The sequence below is a fragment of the Phyllobates terribilis genome, unplaced genomic scaffold (genome assembly GCF_046119375.1).
Source record: "Phyllobates terribilis strain yellow unplaced genomic scaffold, ASM4611937v1 Scaffold_1__5_contigs__length_1240528914, whole genome shotgun sequence".
Lineage (NCBI taxonomy): Eukaryota > Metazoa > Chordata > Amphibia > Anura > Dendrobatidae > Phyllobates > Phyllobates terribilis.
The window spans coordinates 1191728540-1191748347 of record NW_027362761.1 but is presented as its reverse complement, the minus strand read 5'-3'; the positions used below and the strand labels follow the sequence as shown (position 1 = coordinate 1191748347).

Below are 19808 nucleotides of genomic sequence, written 5' to 3'. Positions count from 1 at the left end.
AGAGCAGCGCAGTATGTGAGAGTGGGGGAGAGAGCAGCGCAGTATGTGAGCGACGGGGGAGAGAGCAGCATAATATGTGAGCGACGGGGGAGAGAGCAGCATAATATGTGAGTGCAGGGGAGATAGCAGCCCAGTATGTGAGCACGGTGGAGAGAGCAGTGCAGTATGTGAGTGAGGGGGAGAGAGCAGTGCTGTGTGTGAGCGTGGGGGAGAGAGCAGCGCAGTATGTGAGCGTGTGGGAGAGAGCAGCGCAGTATGTGAGCGTGTGGGAGAGAGCAGCGCAGTATGTGAGCGTGTGGGAGAGAGCAGCGCAGTATGTGAGCGTGTGGGAGAGAGCAGCGCAGTATGTGAGCGTGTGGGAGAGAGCAGCGCAGTATGTGAGCGTGTGGGAGAGAGCAGCGCAGTATGTGAGCGTGGGGGAGAGAGCAGCGCAGTATGTGAGCGTGTGGGAGAGAGCAGCGCAGTATGTGAGTGCGGGGGAGAGAGCAGTGCTGTGTGTGAGCGTGGGGGAGAGAGCAGCGCAGTATGTGAGTGCGGGGGAGAGAGCAGCGCAGTGTGTGAGTGCGGGGGAGAGAGCAGCGCAGTATGTGAGTGCGGGGGAGAGAGCAGCGCAGTGTGTGAGTGCGGGGGAGAGAGCAGCGCAGTGTGTGAGTGCGGGGGAGAGAGCAGTGCTGTGTGTGAGTGCGGGGGAGAGAGCAGCGCTGTGTGTGAGTGCGGGGGGAGAGAGCAGCGCTGTGTGTGAATGCGGGGGAGAGAGCAGCGCAGTATGTGAACGCGGGGGAGAGAGCAGTGCTGTGTGTGAGTGCGGGGGAGAGAGCAGCGCTGTGAGTGAGCGTGGGGGAGAGAGCAGCGCAGTATGTGAGTGCGGGGGGAGAGAGCAGCGCAGTATGTGAGTGCGGGGAAGAGAGCAGCGCTGTGTGTGAATGCGGGGGAGAGAGCAGCGCAGTATGTGAACGCGGGGGAGAGAGCAGTGCTGTGTGTGAGTGCGGGGGAGAGAGCAGCGCTGTGAGTGAGTGCGGGGGGAGAGAGCAGCGCAGTATGTGAGTGCGGGGGAGAGAGCAGCGCAGTATGTGAGTGCGGGGAAGAGAGCAGCGCTGTGTGTGAGTGCGGGGGAGAGAGCAGCGCTGTGTGTGAGCGTGGGGGAGAGAGCAGCGCTGTGTGGGGATCTATGATATGCCTTCCATAGCCCCCAACCTGCATGTGCCACATCCATCGTTCCTACAGTCTCTTTCCCTGTTCCCTATTGTACATTTGCTTTGGCAAAACTAATGTTTATTTGGTCCTGCCAATAAAGCTACTTTGATTTGATTTGATAGATAATAGATAAATAATAGATTGATAGATAGATGAAAAATATTGCAGCACTGTGGACGTGAGATAGTGGGAACCCTGCGGCTGTCGCTGTATTAGTTTTGTGTAGCTCTTGCTTTCTTGCTGAACAGATAAGTGATGGATAATAGATCGCTCACACTATGTGTTATAATGAGCACATCAGAGTCACATGACAGTGCAATATAAGACTTTATTTGCTCTATGTACAATGAACTGTCGGCCATTCGTATGAATACATTCTTAAATAAATGTCCGGAGACAGAAGCGCCCCCTGGAGGCGTGATGGATGAAGCACAGAGCTCCTTGGGGGCGGGGCTCAGCAGGGGCTCTGTGGGGGCGGTGCTTAGTAAAACTGCTGCTTGCTTTGCTGCTGTTGTCTGTTGGCCATGTGCATGAGTCTCAGGAGGAGATCGCTGGCGGAGCCGTCCATCTGGGTCATGTTCTGCTCCGGGGACACTCGTCTCCTCTCACTGTCCTCGTCCAGGCAGCTGGAGTCCACCATGCAACTGTCTGTGGGAAGAGCAGGAACGGCATTAATGCAATAAGACACTTTCCCTTTTTTCCTTGACCTGTCCATTGTGGTTCCTATGAGCCTGAGACACTTCTTATACTCCACTCACATCCAGAGCTGTGTTCAAAATTCTGCTGGATCAGTTTCCACAATACTGGAATTGTGAATCAAGCATTTTTACAGATGTCATACTGATTGTTTCAGGACCGTAGTAAGGTAAGTGAACGCTGAACGCCTGCACTCTCAGCTCTGCTCCATCTCCACTGCTCAGTTCTTCTGCATCTGACAGACTCAGCTCTTGCACAGCTGACATACTAAGTCTGCCACACCTAATACCCAACTATATAACATCATATACAAAACCAGCTCTGCTACATGTGACCTAATACGTCCAATAGACCTGCCAAATTCAGCTCTGCTCCATCTAACAAACTCAGCTTTTCCATATGTAACCAGTTCAGCTCTGCTACATCCGGCTAACTCTGCACTTATATATATTGCATATAAAATTAACTACACCATTGGAATTCAGTTTTGCTACATCTGAAAAAAATCAGCCCTGCTGCACAAGGCCACCATTTGGGTCCCCAATAAACACGTAAAGAAAGGGGCTCGGCCGACACTCATTAGATTAGGGGCAGAAGTTAGCAGCTGGGGAAGGTTTAGATCTGCTGTGCGCCTACTGCCCCAGAAGTGAAGATCTAGACAAGTAAGTATTACTATATGATTAAGTGATGCTTATGATGTATTCGGCTGATATGAGAAATATGACAAGTGTGCAGTGTGTGTCTGATGTGTAAGTGGTATGTGTGCACGGTGTGTGTCTGATGTATAACTGGTATGTGTGCACGGTGTGTGTGTCTGATGTGTAAGTGGTATGTGTGCACGGTGTGTGTGTCTGATGTGTAAGTGGTATGTGTGCACGGTGTGTGTGTCTGATGTGTAAGTGGTATGTGTGCACGGTGTGTGTCTGATGTATAACTGGTATGTGTGCACGGTGTGTGTGTCTGATATGTAAGTGGTATGTGTGCACAGTGTGTGTCTGATGTGTAAGTGGTATGTGTGCACGGTGTGTGTGTCTGATGTATAAGTGGTATGTGTGCACGGTGTGTGTGTCTGATATGTAAGTGGTATGTGTGCACGGTGTGTGTGTCTGATATGTAAGTGGTATGTGTGCATGGTGTGTGTGTCTGATATGTAAGTGGTATGTGTGCACGGTGTGTGTGTCTGATGTGTAAGTGGTATGTGTGCACGGTGTGTGTCTGATGTATAACTGGTATGTGTGCACGGTGTGTGTGTCTGATATGTAAGTGGTATGTGTGCACAGTGTGTGTCTGATGTGTAAGTGGTATGTGTGCACGGTGTGTGTGTCTGATGTATAAGTGGTATGTGTGCACGGTGTGTGTGTCTGATATGTAAGTGGTATGTGTGCACGGTGTGTGTGTCTGATATGTAAGTGGTATGTGTGCACGGTGTGTGTGTCTGATGTGTAAGTGGTATGTGTGCACGGTGTGTGTGTCTGATGTGTAAGTGGTATGTGTGCACGGTGTGTGTGTCTGATGTGTAAGTGGTATGTGTGCACGGTGTGTGTCTGATGTATAACTGGTATGTGTGCACGGTGTGTGTGTCTGATATGTAAGTGGTATGTGTGCACAGTGTGTGTCTGATGTGTAAGTGGTATGTGTGCACGGTGTGTGTGTCTGATGTATAAGTGGTATGTGTGCACGGTGTGTGTGTCTGATATGTAAGTGGTATGTGTGCACGGTGTGTGTGTCTGATATGTAAGTGGTATGTGTGCATGGTGTGTGTGTCTGATATGTAAGTGGTATGTGTGCACGGTGTGTGTCTGATGTGTAAATGGTATGTGTGCACAGTGTGTGTCTGATGTGTAAGTGGTATGTGTGCACGGTGTGTGTGTCTGATGTATAAGTGGTATGTGTGCACGGTGTGTGTGTCTGATATGTAAGTGGTATGTGTGCACAGTGTGTGTCTGATGTGTAAGTGGTATGTGTGCACGGTGTGTGTCTAATATGTAAGTGGTATGTGTGCACGGTGTGTGTCTGATGTGTAAGTGGTATGTGTGCACGGTGTGTGTCTGATGTGTAAATGGTATGTGTGCACGGTGTGTGTCTGATGTGTAAATGGTATGTGTGCACGGTGTGTGTCTGATGTGTAAGTGGTATGTGTGCACGGTGTGTGTGTCTGATGTATAAGTGGTATGTGTGCACAGTGTGTGTCTGATGTGTAAGTGGTATGTGTGCACGGTGTGTGTCTGATGTGTAAGTGGTATGTGTGCACTGTGTGTGTCTGATGTATAAGTGGTATGTGTGCACGGTGTGTGTCTGATGTGTAAGTGGTATGTGTGCACGGTGTGTGTGTCTGATGTATAAGTGGTATGTGTGCACGGTGTGTGTCTGATGTGTAAGTGGTATGTGTGCACGGTGTGTGTGTCTGATGTATAAGTGGTATGTGTGCACGGTGTGTGTGTCTGATGTATAAGTGGTATGTGTGCACGGTGTGTGTGTCTGATGTGTAAGTGGTATGTGTGCACGGTGTGTGTGTCTGATGTATAAGTGGTATGTGTGCACGGTGTGTGTGTCTGATGTGTAAGTGGTATGTGTGCACGGTGTGTGTGTCTGATGTGTAAGTGGTATGTGTGCACGGTGTGTGTGTCTGATATGTAAGTGGTATGTGTGCACAGTGTGTGTCTGATGTGTAAGTGGTATGTGTGCACGGTGTGTGTGTCTGATGTGTAAGTGGTATGTGTGCACGGTGTGTGTGTCTGATATGTAAGTGGTATGTGTGCACGGTGTGTGTCTGATGTGTAAGTGGTATGTGTGCACGGTGTGTGTGTCTGATGTGTAAGTGGTATGTGTGCACGGTGTGTGTGTCTGATGTGTAAGTGGTATGTGTGCACGGTGTGTGTGTCTGATGTGTAAGTGGTATGTGTGCACGGTGTGTGTGTCTGATGTATAAGTGGTATGTGTGCACGGTGTGTGTGTCTGATGTGTAAGTGGTATGTGTGCACGGTGTGTGTGTCTGATGTGTAAGTGGTATGTGTGCACGGTGTGTGTGTCTGATATGTAAGTGGTATGTGTGCACAGTGTGTGTCTGATGTATAAGTGGTATGTGTGCACGGTGTGTGTGTCTGATATGTAAGTGGTATGTGTGCACGGTGTGTGTCTGATGTGTAAGTGGTATGTGTGCACGGTGTGTGTGTCTGATGTGTAAGTGGTATGTGTGCACGGTGTGTGTGTCTGATGTGTAAGTGGTATGTGTGCACGGTGTGTGTGTCTGATGTGTAAGTGGTATGTGTGCACGGTGTGTGTGTCTGATGTGTAAGTGGTATGTGTGCACAGTGTGTGTCTGATGTGTAAGTGGTATGTGTGCACGGTGTGTGTGTCTGATGTGTAAGTGGTATGTGTGTGTGGTTTGTGTTTGCAGCGTGTGTCTGATGTGTGAATGGTATGTGTCTGCGGTTCATTTTTCGGTATGAATTCTTTTGTCTGTTCCTAAAACAGAACTCCCAAACAGATATCTGAACAAAGCATAAGCAATGTGTGCTGCATGTATCTAATATGTGAGCGGTGTGTGGTGTATGTGTCTAATATGTGAGCAGTGTGTGCTGTATGTGTCTAATATGTGAGCTGTGTGTGCTGCATGTATCTAATATGTGAGCGGTGTGTGCTGTATGTGTAATATGTGAGCGGTGTGTGGTGCATGTATCTAATATGTGAGCGGTGTGTGCTGTATGTGTAATATGTGAGCGGTGTGTGCTGTATGTATCTAATATGTGAGTGGTGTGGGCTGTATGTGTCTAATATGTGTGCGGTGTGTGCTACATGTATCTAATATGTGAGCGGTGTGTGCTGTATGTGTCTAATATGTGAGCGGTGTGTGGTGTATGTATCTAATATGTGAGCAGTGTGTGCTGTATGTGTCTAATATGTGAGCAGTGTGTGCTGTATGTGTCTAATATGTGAGCGGTGTGTGCTGTATGTGTCTGATATGTGAGCGGTGTGTGCTGTGTGTGTCTGCTATGTGAGCGGTGTGTGCTGTATGTGTCTAATATGTGAGCGGTGCGTGCTGTATGTGTCTAATATGTGAGCTGTGTGTGCTGTATGTGTCTAATATGTGAGCGGTGTGTGCTGTATGTGTCTAATATGTGAGCTGTGTGTGCTGCATGTATCTAATATGTGAGCGGTGTGTGCTGTATGTGTCTAATATGTGAGCGGTGTGGGCTGTGTGTGTCTGCTATGTGAGCAGTGTGTGCTGTATGTGTCTAATATGTGAGCAGTGTGTGCTGTGTGTGTCTAATATGTGAGCGGTGTGTGCTGTGTGTGTCTGCTATGTGAGCGGTGTGTGCTGTATGTATCTAATATGTGAGCGGTGTGTGCTGTGTGTGTCTAATATGTGAGCGGTGTGTGCTGTATGTATCTAATATGTGATCTGTGTGTGCTGTGTGTGTCTAATATGTGAGCGGTGTGTGGTGTATGTGTCTAATATGTGAGCGGTGTGTGCTGTATGTGTCTAATATGTGAGCGGTGTGTGCTGTATGTGTCTAATATGTGAGCGGTGTGTGCTGTGTGTGTCTAATATGTGAGCGGTGTGTGCTGTGTGTGTCTGCTATGTGAGCGGTGTGTGCTGTATGTATCTAATATGTGAGCGGTGTGTGCTGTGTGTGTCTAATATGTGAGCGGTGTGTGCTGTATGTATCTAATATGTGATCTGTGTGTGCTGTGTGTGTCTAATATGTGAGCGGTGTGTGGTGTATGTGTCTAATATGTGAGCGGTGTGTGCTGTATGTGTCTAATATGTGAGCTGTGTGTGCTGTATGTATCTAATATGTGAGCGGTGTGTGCTGTATGTGTCTAATATGTGAGCGGTGTGTGCTGTATGTGTCTAATATGTGAGCGGTGCGTGCTGTATGTGTCTAATATGTGAGCAGTGTGTGCTGTGTGTGTCTAATATGTGAGCGGTGTGTGCTGTATGTATCTAATATGTGAGCGGTGTGTGCTGTGTGTGTCTAATATGTGAGCGGTGTGTGCTGTATGTGTCTAATATGTGAGCAGTGTGTGCTGTGTGTGTCTAATATATGAGCGGTGTGTGCTGTATGTGTCTAATATGTGAGCGGTGCGTGCTGTATGTGTCTAATATGTGAGCGGTGTGTGCTGTATGTATCTAATATGTGAGCGGTGTGTGCTGTATGTATCTAATATGTGAGCGGTGTGTGCTGTATGTATCTAATATGTGAGCGGTGTGTGCTGTATGTATCTAATATGTGAGCGGTGTGTGCTGTATGTATCTAATATGTGAGCGGTGTGTGCTGTATGTGTCTAATATGTGAGCGGTGTGTGCTGTATGTATCTAATATGTGAGCAGTGTGTGCTGTGTGTGTCTAATATGTGAGCGGTGTGTGCTGTATGTGTCTAATATGTGAGCGGTGCGTGCTGTATGTGTCTAATATGTGAGCTGTGTGTGCTGTATGTGTCTAATATGTGAGCGGTGTGTGCTGTATGTGTCTAATATGTGAGCAGTGTGTGCTGTATGTATCTAATATGTGAGCGGTGTGTGCTGTATGTGTCTAATATGTGAGCGGTGTGTGCTGTGTGTGTCTAATATGTGAGCGGTGTGGGCTGTGTGTGTCTGCTATGTGAGCAGTGTGTGCTGTATGTGTCTAATATGTGAGCAGTGTGTGCTGTGTGTGTCTGCTATGTGAGCGGTGTGTGCTGTATGTATCTAATATGTGATCTGTGTGTGCTGTGTGTGTCTAATATGTGAGCGGTGTGTGGTGTATGTGTCTAATATGTGAGCGGTGTGTGCTGTATGTGTCTAATATGTGAGCTGTGTGTGCTGTATGTATCTAATATGTGAGCGGTGTGTGCTGTATGTGTCTAATATGTGAGCTGTGTGAGCTGTGTGTGTTTAATATGTGAGCGGTGTGTGCTGTGTGTGTCTAATATGTGAGCGGTGTGTGCTGTGTGTGTCTAATATGTGAGCGGTGTGTACTGTATGTATCTAATATGTGAGCGGTGTGTGCTGTATGTATCTAATATGTGAGCGGTGTGTGCTGTGTGTGTCTAATATGTGAGCGGTGTGTGCTGTATGTGTCTAATATGTGAGCGGTGTGTGCTGTATGTATCTAATATGTGAGCGGTGTGTGCTGTATGTATCTAATATGTGAGCAGTGTGTGCTGTGTGTGTCTAATATGTGAGCGGTGTGTGCTGTATGTGTCTAATATGTGAGCGGTGTGTGCTGTGTGTATCTAATATGTGAGCGGTGTGTGCTGTGTGTGTCTAATATGTGAGCGGTGTGTGCTGTATGTGTCTAATATGTGAGCGGTGTGTGCTGTATGTGTCTAATATGTGAGCGGTGTGTGCTGTATGTATCTAATATGTGAGCGGTGTGTGCTGTATGTATCTAATATGTGAGCGGTGTGTGCTGTATGTGTCTAATATGTGAGCGGTGTGTGCTGTATGTATCTAATATGTGAGCGGTGTGTGCTGTATGTATCTAATATGTGAGCGGTGTGTGCTGTATGTATCTAATATGTGAGCGGTGTGTGCTGTGTGTGTCTAATATGTGAGCGGTGTGTGCTGTATGTGTCTAATATGTGAGCGGTGTGTGCTGTATGTATCTAATATGTGAGCGGTGTGTGCTGTATGTGTCTAATATGTGAGCGGTGTGTGCTGTATGTATCTAATATGTGAGCGGTGTGTGCTGTATGTATCTAATATGTGAGCAGTGTGTGCTGTGTGTGTCTAATATGTGAGCGGTGTGTGCTGTATGTGTCTAATATGTGAGCGGTGTGTGCTGTGTGTATCTAATATGTGAGCGGTGTGTGCTGTGTGTGTCTAATATGTGAGCGGTGTGTGCTGTATGTGTCTAATATGTGAGCGGTGTGTGCTGTATGTGTCTAATATGTGAGCGGTGTGTGCTGTATGTATCTAATATGTGAGCGGTGTGTGCTGTATGTATCTAATATGTGAGCAGTGTGTGCTGTGTGTGTCTAATATGTGAGCGGTGTGTGCTGTATGTGTCTAATATGTGAGCGGTGTGTGCTGTGTGTGTCTAATATGTGAGCGGTGTGTGCTGTGTGTATCTAATATGTGAGCGGTGTGTGCTGTGTGTGTCTAATATGTGAGCGGTGTGTGCTGTATGTGTCTAATATGTGAGCGGTGTGTACTGTATGTATCTAATATGTAAGCGGTGTGTGCTGTATGTGTCTAATATGTGAGCGGTGTGTGCTGTATGTGTCTAATATGTGAGCGGTGTGTGCTGTATGTGTCTAATATGTGAGCGGTGTGTGCTGTGTGTGTCTAATATGTGAGCGGTGTGTGCTGTGTGTGTCTAATATGTGAGCGGTGTGTGCTGTATGTATCTAATATGTGAGCGGTGTGTACTGTATGTATCTAATATGTAAGCGGTGTGTGCTGTATGTGTCTAATATGTGAGCGGTGTGTGCTGTATGTGTCTAATATGTGAGCGGTGTGTGCTGTATGTGTCTAATATGTGAGCAGTGTGTGCTGTATGTGTCTAATATGTGAGCGGTGTGTGCTGTATGTGTCTAATATGTGAGCTGTGTGTGCTGTATGTATCTAATATGTGAGCGGTGTGGGCTGTGTGTGTCTGCTATGTGAGCGGTGTGTGCTGTATGTATCTAATATGTGAGCGGTGTGTGCTGTGTGTGTCTAATATGTGAGCGGTGTGGGCTGTGTGTGTCTAATATGTGAGCGGTGTGTGCTGTATGTGTCTAATATGTGAGCGGTGTGTGCTGTATGTGTCTAATATGTGAGCGGTGTGTGCTGTGTGTGTCTAATATGTGAGCGGTGTGGGCTGTGTGTGTCTGCTATGTGAGCAGTGTGTGCTGTATGTGTCTAATATGTGAGCTGTGTGTGCTGTATGTGTCTAATATGTGAGCGGTGTGTGCTGTATGTGTCTAATATGTGAGCTGTGTGTGCTGTATGTATCTAATATGTGAGCGGTGTGTGCTGTATGTGTCTAATATGTGAGCGGTGTGAGCTGTATGTGTCTAATATGTGAGCGGTGTGTGCTGTATGTATCTAATATGTGAGCTGTGTGTGCTGTATGTATCTAATATGTGAGCTGTGTGTGCTGTATGTATCTAATATGTGAGCTGTGTGTGCTGTATGTATCTAATATGTGAGCGGTGTGTGCTGTATGTGTCTAATATGTGAGCGGTGTGAGCTGTATGTGTCTAATATGTGAGCGGTGTGTGCTGTATGTATCTAATATGTGAGCGGTGTGTGCTGTATGTGTCTAATATGTGAGCGGTGTGTGCTGTATGTATCTAATATGTGAGCGGTGTGTGCTGTATGTGTCTAATATGTGAGCGGTGTGTGCTGTATGTATGTAATATGTGAGCGGTGTGTGCTGTATGTGTCTAATATGTGAGCGGTGTGTGCTGTATGTGTCTAATATGTGAGCGGTGTGTGCTGTATGTGTCTAATATGTGAGCGGTGTGTGCTGTATGTGTCCTAATATGTGAGCTGTGTGCTGTATGTGTCTAATATATGAGCGGTGTGTGCTGTATGTGTCTAATATGTGAGCGGTGTGTGCTGTATGTGTCTAATATGTGAGCGGTGTGTGCTGTATGTGTCTAATATGTGAGCGGTGTGTGCTGTATGTGTCTAATATGTGAGCTGTGTGCTGTATGTGTCTAATATATGAGCGGTGTGTGCTGTATGTGTCTAATATGTGAGCGGTGTGTGCTGTATGTGTCTAATATGTGAGCTGTGTGCTGTATGTGTCTAATATATGAGCGGTGTGTGCTGTATGTGTCTAATATGTGAGCGGTGTGTGCTGTATGTGTCTAATATGTGAGCGGTGTGTGCTGTATGTGTCTAATATGTGAGCGGTGTGTGCTGTATGTGTCTAATATGTGAGCGGTGTGTGCTGTATGTATCTGATATGTGAGCGGTGTGTGCTGTATGTATCTAATATGTGAGCGATGTGTGCTGTATGTGTCTAATATGTGAGCGGTGTGTGCTGTATGTGTCTAATATGTGAGCAGTGTGTGCTGTATGTGTCTAATATGTGAGCGGTGTGTGCTGTATGTATCTAATATGTGAGCAGTGTGTGTGGTGTATGTGTCTAATATGTGAGTGGTGTGTGGTGTATGTGTCTAATATGTGAGCGGTGTGTGCTGTATGTGTCTAATATGTGAGCGGTGTGTGCTGTATGTGTCTAATATGTGAGCGGTGTGTGCTGTATGTGTCTAATATGTGAGCGGTGTGAGCTGTCTGTATCTAATATGTGAGCGGTGTGTGCTGTATGTGTCTAATATGTGAGCGGTGTGTGCTGTATGTGTCTAATATGTTAGCGGTGTGTGCTGTATGTGTCTAATATGTGAGCGGTGTGAGCTGTATGTGTCTAATATGTGAGCGGTGTGTGCTGTATGTGTCTAATATGTGAGCGGTGTGTGCTGTATGTGTCTAATATGTGAGCGGTGTGTGCTGTATGTGTCTAATATGTGAGCGGTGTGAGCTGTATGTGTCTAATATGTGAGCAATGTGTGCTGTATGTATCTAATATGTGAGCGGTGTGTGCTGTATGTGTCTAATATGTGAGCGGTGTGTGCTGTATGTGTCTAATATGTGAGCGGTGTGTGCTGTATGTGTCTAATATGTGAGCGGTGTGTGCTGTATGTGTCTAATATGTGAGCGGTGTGTGCTGTATGTGTCTAATATGTGAGCGGTGTGTGCTGTATGTGTTTAATATGTGAGCGGTGTGTGCTGTATGTGTTTAATATGTGAGCGGTGTGTGCTGTATGTATCTAATATGTGAGCGGTGTGTGCTGTATGTGTCTAATATGTGAGCGGTGTGAGCTGTATGTGTTTAATATGTGAGCGGTGTGTGCTGTATGTATCTAATATGTGAGCGGTGTGAGCTGTATGTATCTAATATGTGAGCGGTGTGTGCTGTATGTATCTAATATGTGAGCGGTGTGTGCTGTATGTGTCTAATATGTGAGCGGTGTGTGCTGTATGTGTCTAATATGTGAGCGGTGTGTGCTGTATGTGTTTAATATGTGAGCGGTGTGTGCTGTATGTGTCTAATATGTGAGCTGTGTGAGCTGTATGTATCTAATATGTGAGCGGTGTGTGCTGTATGTGTCTAATATGTGAGCGGTGTGTGCTGTATGTATCTAATATGTGAGCGGTGTGTGCTGTATGTATCTAATATGTGAGCGGTGTGTGCTGTATGTATCTAATATGTGAGCGGTGTGTGCTGTATGTGTCTAATATGTGAGCGGTGTGTGCTGTATGTGTCTAATATGTGAGCGGTGTGTGCTGTATGTGTCTAATATGTGAGTGGTGTGTGCTGTATGTGTCTAATATGTGAGCGGTGTGTGCTGCATGTATCTAATATGTGAGCGGTGTGTGCTGCATGTATCTAATATGTGAGCGGTGTGTGCTGTATGTGTCTAATATGTGAGCGGTGTGTGCTGTATGTGTCTAATATGTGAGCGGTGTGTGCTGCATGTATCTAATATGTGAGCGGTGTGTGCTGCATGTATCTAATATGTGAGCGGTGTGTGCTGTATGTATCTAATATGTGAGCGGTGTGAGCTGTATGTGTCTAATATGTGAGCGGTGTGTGCTGTATGTGTCCCAGCATGATGGAGACCAGGTCACAGGGGAAAACTGATAACTAAGTCACTCGGGGAACAAAACATTGCAATTTTTTGTCCATGACCAGGAAACTCCCAGATCTCAATCTCATTGAGAACTGTGGGTGGGCAAACAAAAACTCCGAAATTGTGACTCCAAGCACTGATGAGGCAAGAGTGGGCGAAGGGCAGAAATCCAAAAGAATAAGGGACAACCCTGTAACTATCGAGTCTTTGCATAAACTTCATGTATTTATCAATAAAATTTTAAAACATATGAAATGTTTAGAATTGTCCTTCAGTAACCAAAGAAACATCCGACCAAAAGAGCTAAAAACACTGAAGAGACAAACTGTGAAAACCAGAATGTGTGTCAGTCTCAAAACTTTTGGCTATGACTGTAATAGTATATTGTTTCTATATCATGTAGGCTATGAGCCTCCTAGGACTGATCCTCCTCGGTATTCATTACCATCACATCCCAGTATGGGTAATGGGAGCATTCATTTCACAGGCAACACTGGTTTTAAGGTAATTTAGAATCCCTCATGCCTCCCGGTAAAGGCCCGACTCCTGATAAAGGCCCCAATACACGACTCCTGGTAAAGGCCCCGACACACGACTCCTGATAAAGGCCCCAATACACGACTCCTGGTAAAGGCCCCAATACACGACTGCTGGTAAAGGCCCCAATGCATGACTCCTGGTAAAGGCCCTGATACACGACTCCTGGTAAAGGCTCCAATACACGACTCCTAGTAAAGGCCCCAATACACGACTCTTGATCAAGGCCCCAATACACGACTCCTGATAAAGGCCTCGATACATGACTCCTGATAACGGCACAGGTACATGACTCCCAGGAAAGGGCCTGGTACACGACTCCCGGTAAAGATTCTGGTACACGACTCCAGGTAAAGGCTTTGGTACACAACTCCCGGTAAAGGGGTCGGTACATGACTCCCGGTAAGGCCCCGGTACACGACTCCCGGTAAAGGCCCTGGTACATGACTCCCGGTAAAGGCCCCAGTACATGACTCCCGGTAAAGGCCCTGATACACGACTTCTGATAAAGGCCTCGATACACGACTCCTGATAAAGGCCCCGAAACATGACTCCTAGTAAAGGCCCCGGTACACGACTCCAGGTAAAGACTCCGGTACATGACTCCCAGTAAAGACCCTGGTACATGACTCCCAATAAAGGCCCTGATACATGACTCCTGATAAAGGCCCTGGTACACGACTCCTGGTAAAGGCCCTGTACACGACTCCTGTTAAAGGTCCTGGTACACGACTCCCAGTAAAGGCCCTGTACATGACTCCTGGTAAAGGCCCTGGTACACGACTCCCGGTAAAGGCCCTGTACACGACTCCTGGTAAAGGCCCTGGTACACGACTCCCGGTAAAGGCCCTGGTACATGACTCCCGGTAAAGGCCCTGGTACACGACTCCCGGTAAAGGCCCTGTACATGACTCCTGGTAAAGGCCCTGGTACATGACTCCCGGTAAAGGCCCCGGTACACGACTCCCGGTAAAGGCCCCGGTACACGACTCCCGGTAAAGGCCCTGTACATGACTCCTGGTAAAGGCCCTGGTACACGACTCCCGGTAAAGGCCCTGTATATGACTCCTGGTAAAGGCCCTGGTACACGACTCCCGGTAAAGGCCCCGGTACAACTCCCCCTGCAGCTTTAGGACCGTTCCGATCTCAGTTTTCTGTTAGCAGGAAGGTCAAAATGTTTAACGAGACCATTAGTAAATAAGACATAAATCACCCAACTGTACAATGAGAAAGGCAGAAAAAAAGAAACCTCAAAAGTAGTAACATCTCTAGTGAGAGAGGTATTGTTACTAGTAGTAGTAATGATGGGAGTAGTTGTGGTGGCCACCGTATTTCTGGGTCATTTGCTAAGCTTATAGAATAAGATGTATTACTGGTAGTAGGAAAAATGGTGGTGATGGTGGCGTAATGGTGATAGGCGATGGAACGAGTATTAATATTATCACATGTGGTTGTAGAAGTAGTAAAATAGGTTGTGGTGGTGGTAGTAGTTGGTGTATTAATAGTAGTAATAGCAGTAGTATTAATAGTAATTGAAGCACTAGTGATGATAGTGTCTGTAGCAATAGTAGTAGTGATGGTGATAGCAGCATTAATAGAACTAGTGGTGGTTGTAGTAGTTGTGATAATGGTATTAATAGCTGTAATACTGACAAAAGTAGTGGGAGAGGTAATCATAACAGTAGTAATGGTGGTAGTAATAAGACTAGTAAGGGTTGTAGTAACAGCAGTAGAAGTAATGGTAGTAATATTAGTAGTAATAATTATAATATAAGTAGTAGTGATAGTAGAGGTGGTGGTAGTAGTAGTAATACTAGTAGTAATATTAGTAGTAGGACTAGTATCAATGGTTGTATTAGAAATAGTAGTGATACTAACAGTAGTGGTGGTAGGAATATTAGTTGTGGTAATAGTAACCATAATAATAATAATAGCAATATTAGAGGTAGTAACAGTAATAATAGTAGTAGTAATAGTAATAAAGGTAGTAGTAATAGTAGTAGTAGTAATAGTAGTAGTAATATTAGTCATGATAGTAGCAGTAGTGGCATTATTAGTATTATAGTCATTAATACTGTAGCACTAGTAATAAGAGTGCGAGTGATGGATTAATAATAATCATTATTATTAGCAGTGGCAATGATGTGCGCCATTATTGTAATGTTTAGTATTGTAATAGTAATTTTATTATTAATGTCATTACATAAGGTATTATTTATGTAGTAATACTGATAGTAATTGTAGTGTTATTACTATTAAAAGAGTATTTATTTTAGAGTTTTATGCATGTATAGAATATGCGCGGGTACGACGCTTATAATATTATTATGTTATAATACATGTCATTAGTGATAGTTGTATTATTAGCTGGGGTTGATTTCTGTTATTATTACTATTAGCGATACAAGCAGTAGCTGTAGTAATAATATTATTATTATCATCATTATTGGTAGTAGTAGTCACAGTACTATTTCTGTTAGTAATAATAATACCAGGGATAGTCGTATTTTTTAAATTATTATTATTATTATTATTAGTAAGAGTAAAAGCAGTTCTAGTCTAGTAGTCAGTACTATTTCTGTTATTATTAATAGTAGAGATAAAAGTAATAGCCATAGTATTATTAGTAATAATAATAGTATTAGTAATAGTCGTCCTAGTCTGGTAGCCAGTACTAATGCTGTTATTAGTAATTGTAGTGATAATAGTCATAGTTGTATTATTATTATTAGTAGTAGTAATAGTTGTAGTATAATACTATTACTGGTTTAGTCATTTGCACTATTTCTCATATCCATCTTTCCAGCCGGTGATACTACTCCTGATGTACTATCACTACCATCATCCACAGTCTAGTATTAGGACGTTCCACCATGTAATGAGTATTTCTTGTGCTGATCCCATTTTCTTCTCTGGATCCCCCCCCCCCCCAGAGACCCCTTGGATGGCGACTTACCATTGCTGCAGCATATTCCTGGTGCAGCACATCGCCCTCCGCTGCTGCAGGGTTTCCCACCGGCCTCACAAGGAGAAGGCAAGTAGTTTTCTTCCACACAACGCAGCGTTTCGGGAGTGCCAACGTAACATCCTAGATCTTCTCCGCAGCAAATGTTTGGACCAAAGCAGTTCCCTCTATTCCCCGGGCCACATGGTATACACTGCAATGAAAAATCCAACCTGGTGACCATAACGGCATTACTTATGTGTACAGTGTGGCAGAGTTTTTTTATCTCTATTGTATATTAGTATTAGTTATGTGTTCAGCATGACAGTGATATTTATGTAGCTTTGAGTACAGTATGGCAGTTGTTTATGTGCACTATATAATGGCATTAGTCAGAAGTACAATATAGCAGTGTTATTTATTTGTACTGTATATGACACTACACTGTGTTCCAAATTATTATGCAAATAATATTTTCTCAGATTTTCCCAAATTACCTATATGAATTGCAGTCATTGTAATTTTCCAGTCAAATAACTATTAGAGGACAATTGAAAGGTTTTTGTACAAACTGCCTATGATAACAGGATATTTTTTAAAAAAATAAAAAACTCAAACTGCACTCAAAATGCATGTTCCAAATTATTATGCACAGCAGAGTTTTCAACCTTTTCATTTTAATAAAGAACAAAAAAATGGTCATTTTTGAAATTATAAGCATTAGCAGGTTATTACAAACTGAAATCAAACAGTTTTCAACGCAAAACTTTATTCTAGGTGATGTTACATTTGCACATAGGACCCCTTGTTCGAAAGGAGCTTCTGAACTCTCTCGTCCATTGAATTTGTCAGGTTTTGGATGGTTTCTGCTTCAATTGTTTTGCATGAGGACAGAATACCCTCCCAGAGCTGTTGCTTAGATGTGAACTGCCTCCCGCCATCATAGACACTCCTTTTAATGATGCTCCAAAGGTTCTGAATGGGGTAGAGGTCAGGGGAGCATGGGGGGTCACACCATAAGTTTGTCCCCTTTTATGCCCATAGCAGCCAGAGATGCAGATGTGTTATGTGCAGCATGAGATGGTGCATTATCATGCATGAAAATGATCTTGCTGCGGAATACACGGTTCTTCTTCTTGAACCATGGCAGGAAGTGCTGTTTGAGAAACTCAACATACATTATGGAGTTCATCTTTACCCCTTCAGGGATCCTAAAAGGGCCAACAATCTCTCTCCCCATGATTCCAGCCCAAAACATTACTCCACCTCCTCCTTGTTAGCGCCGTAGCCGTGTTTGCATGGGGTGTCCATCAACCAGCCATCCTCCACTCCATCCATCTGGACCATCGAGATCATTTCATGCATGATAATGCCCCATCTCATGCTGCACATAACACATCTGCATCTCTGGCTGCTATGGGCATAAAAGGGGACAAACTAATGGTGTGACCCCCATGCTCCCCTGACCTCAACCCCATTGAGAACCTCTGGAGCATCATTATAAAGAGTGTCTATGATGGCGGGAGGCAGTTCACATCTAAGTAACAGCTCTGGGAGGGTATTCTGTCCTCATGCAAAACAATTGAAGCAGAAACCATCCAAAACCTGACAAATTCAATGGAGGAGAGAGTTCAGAAGCTCCTTTCGAACAAGGGGTCCTATGTGCAAATGTAACATCACATAGAATAAAGTTTTGAGTTGAAAACTGTTTGATTTCAGTTTGTAATAACCTGCTAATGCTTATAATTTCAAAAATGACCATTTTTTTGGTCTTTATTAAAATGAAAAGGTTGAACTCTGCTGTGCATAATAATTTGGAACATGCATTTTGAGTGCAGTTTGAGTGTTTTATTTTTTTAAATATCCTGTTATCATAGGCAGTTTGTACAAAAACCTTTCAATTGTACTCTAATAGTTATTTGACTGGAAAATTACAATGACTGCTATTCATATAGGGAATGTGGGAAAATCTGAGAAAATATTATTTGCATAATAATTTGGAACACAGTGTAGTTGTATGTCCAATATGGAAGTGTAATATATGTGCACAGTATAATGGCAGTAATTATGTTTTCAATAGAGCAGTGTTATTTATACTGTATAATGAAATTAGTTATCTGTACATTACGGCAGTGTAATTTATGTGCACAGTATAATACCATTGGCTCTGGGTACCGAAGGGCAGTATTATTTATATGTACTGGATAACAGCATTAATTATTTGTGTAGTATGGATGTGTTATATATACATGATAATGGCATTAGATATGCAGATGGTATAGCTTTGTTATTTATGATCTTTACAATTGGATTAGTTATGTGTACAGTATGGCAGTATTATATATGTATAATGTAATTATATTGTAGCTGTATTGGTGTTATTTATATGAACTTTGTGTTATTTGTGAACTTAATAATGGCATTATTTTTATGTACAGTGTGGCAATATTTATGTGTACTGTATAATTGCATTAGATATGTGGCTGGTATAGCTGTGGTATTTATATATACTGTATAATGGCATTATTGGCGTGTTTAGTATAGCATTGTCCTTTTTGTCCACTATATAATGGCATTAATTATGTATACAGTATGGCATTGCTATTTATATGTGCCGTATAATTATATTAGTTATATGTACAGTATGGCAGTGTTTTTTTCTTTTAACTGTATAATGGGAATAGGTATTTGTATAGTAATTCAGTGTTATGTATGTGTACCATATGTATGTGTATGGTATAGCAGGTGTATTTCTGTGTACCGTATAATGACATCAAATATGTGTATAGTATAGCAGGTGTATTTCTGTGTACCGTATAATGACATCAAATATGTGTATGGTATAGCATGTGTATTTCTGTGTACCATATAATGACATTAAATATATGTATAGTATAGCAGGTGTATTTCTGTGTACCATATAATGACGCTAAATATGTGTATGATATAGCAGGTGTATTTATGTGTACCGTATAATGACGTTAGATATGTGTACGTTATAGCAGGTGTATTTATGTGTACCGTATAATGACATTAAATGTGTATGATATAGCAGGTGTATTTCTGTGTACCATAAAATGACATTAAATATGTGAATAGTATAGCAGGTGTATTTCTGTGTACTCTATGACATTAAATGTGTATGATATAGCAGGTGTATTTCTGTGTACCGTATAATGACATTAAATATGTGAATAGTATAGCAGGTGTATTTCTGTGTACCATATAATGACATTACATATTTGTATAGTATAGCAGGTGTATTTATGTGTACCGTATAATGACATTAGATATGTGTATGATATAGCAGGTGTATTTTCATGTACCGTATAATGACATTAAATATGTGTACGGTATAGCAGGTGTATTTATGTGTTCTATACACTCAAATTACATTTATATTTATATTATGGAAGTGTTATTTTTGTGTACTGTATCATTGTATTAGTTATTTGTACAGTATGGCAGTATTTTTTCTTTTAACTGTATAATGGCAATAGGTATTTATACAGTATTTATGTGTTATGTATGTGTACCGTATAATAGCGTTAAATATGTGTATGGTATAGCAGGTGTACTTATGTGTACTGTATGATGGCTTTATTATTATAATATTCACACACTATTTGCTGACACTATTTTCTCATTTTATAGGGGCACTGACCATCAAGTAAGTGTGTACTCAGAACATGTAGCCATCCATGTGAACTCATCCCTAGAGGACGTGCACCCATTGTGAGTATACATGGGCCCATCACTACATTACAAAGAGTAATAAAACCGCTCGTTCTCATCTACTAGATTTCATAGCACCTGATTCCAG

The 19808-nt window shown here is 43.4% G+C and overlaps 1 protein-coding gene and 1 long non-coding RNA gene across 2 annotated transcripts in view; one reads left to right on the top strand and one right to left on the bottom strand.

Moving 5' to 3' along the window:
* The window catches only part of LOC141164071 (uncharacterized), a 115097-nt gene that overhangs the window by 88431 nt on the left and 6858 nt on the right, over positions 1-19808 (top strand). Inside the window, exon 2 of the long non-coding RNA XR_012250828.1 lies at positions 19640-19720. This is a non-coding gene — a long non-coding RNA (uncharacterized lncRNA). The remainder of the gene's footprint in view (positions 1-19639; positions 19721-19808) is intronic.
* Positions 1503-19808, bottom strand: part of LOC141164061 (vasotocin-neurophysin VT) — a 20755-nt gene continuing 2449 nt past the window's right edge. The window contains exons 2-3 of the mRNA XM_073649226.1: positions 15998-16199; positions 1503-1842 (exon numbers count right to left, since the gene is read on the bottom strand). Coding sequence (XP_073505327.1) covers positions 1676-1842; positions 15998-16199 — 369 coding nt within the window. The 3' untranslated portion in view covers positions 1503-1675. The remainder of the gene's footprint in view (positions 1843-15997; positions 16200-19808) is intronic.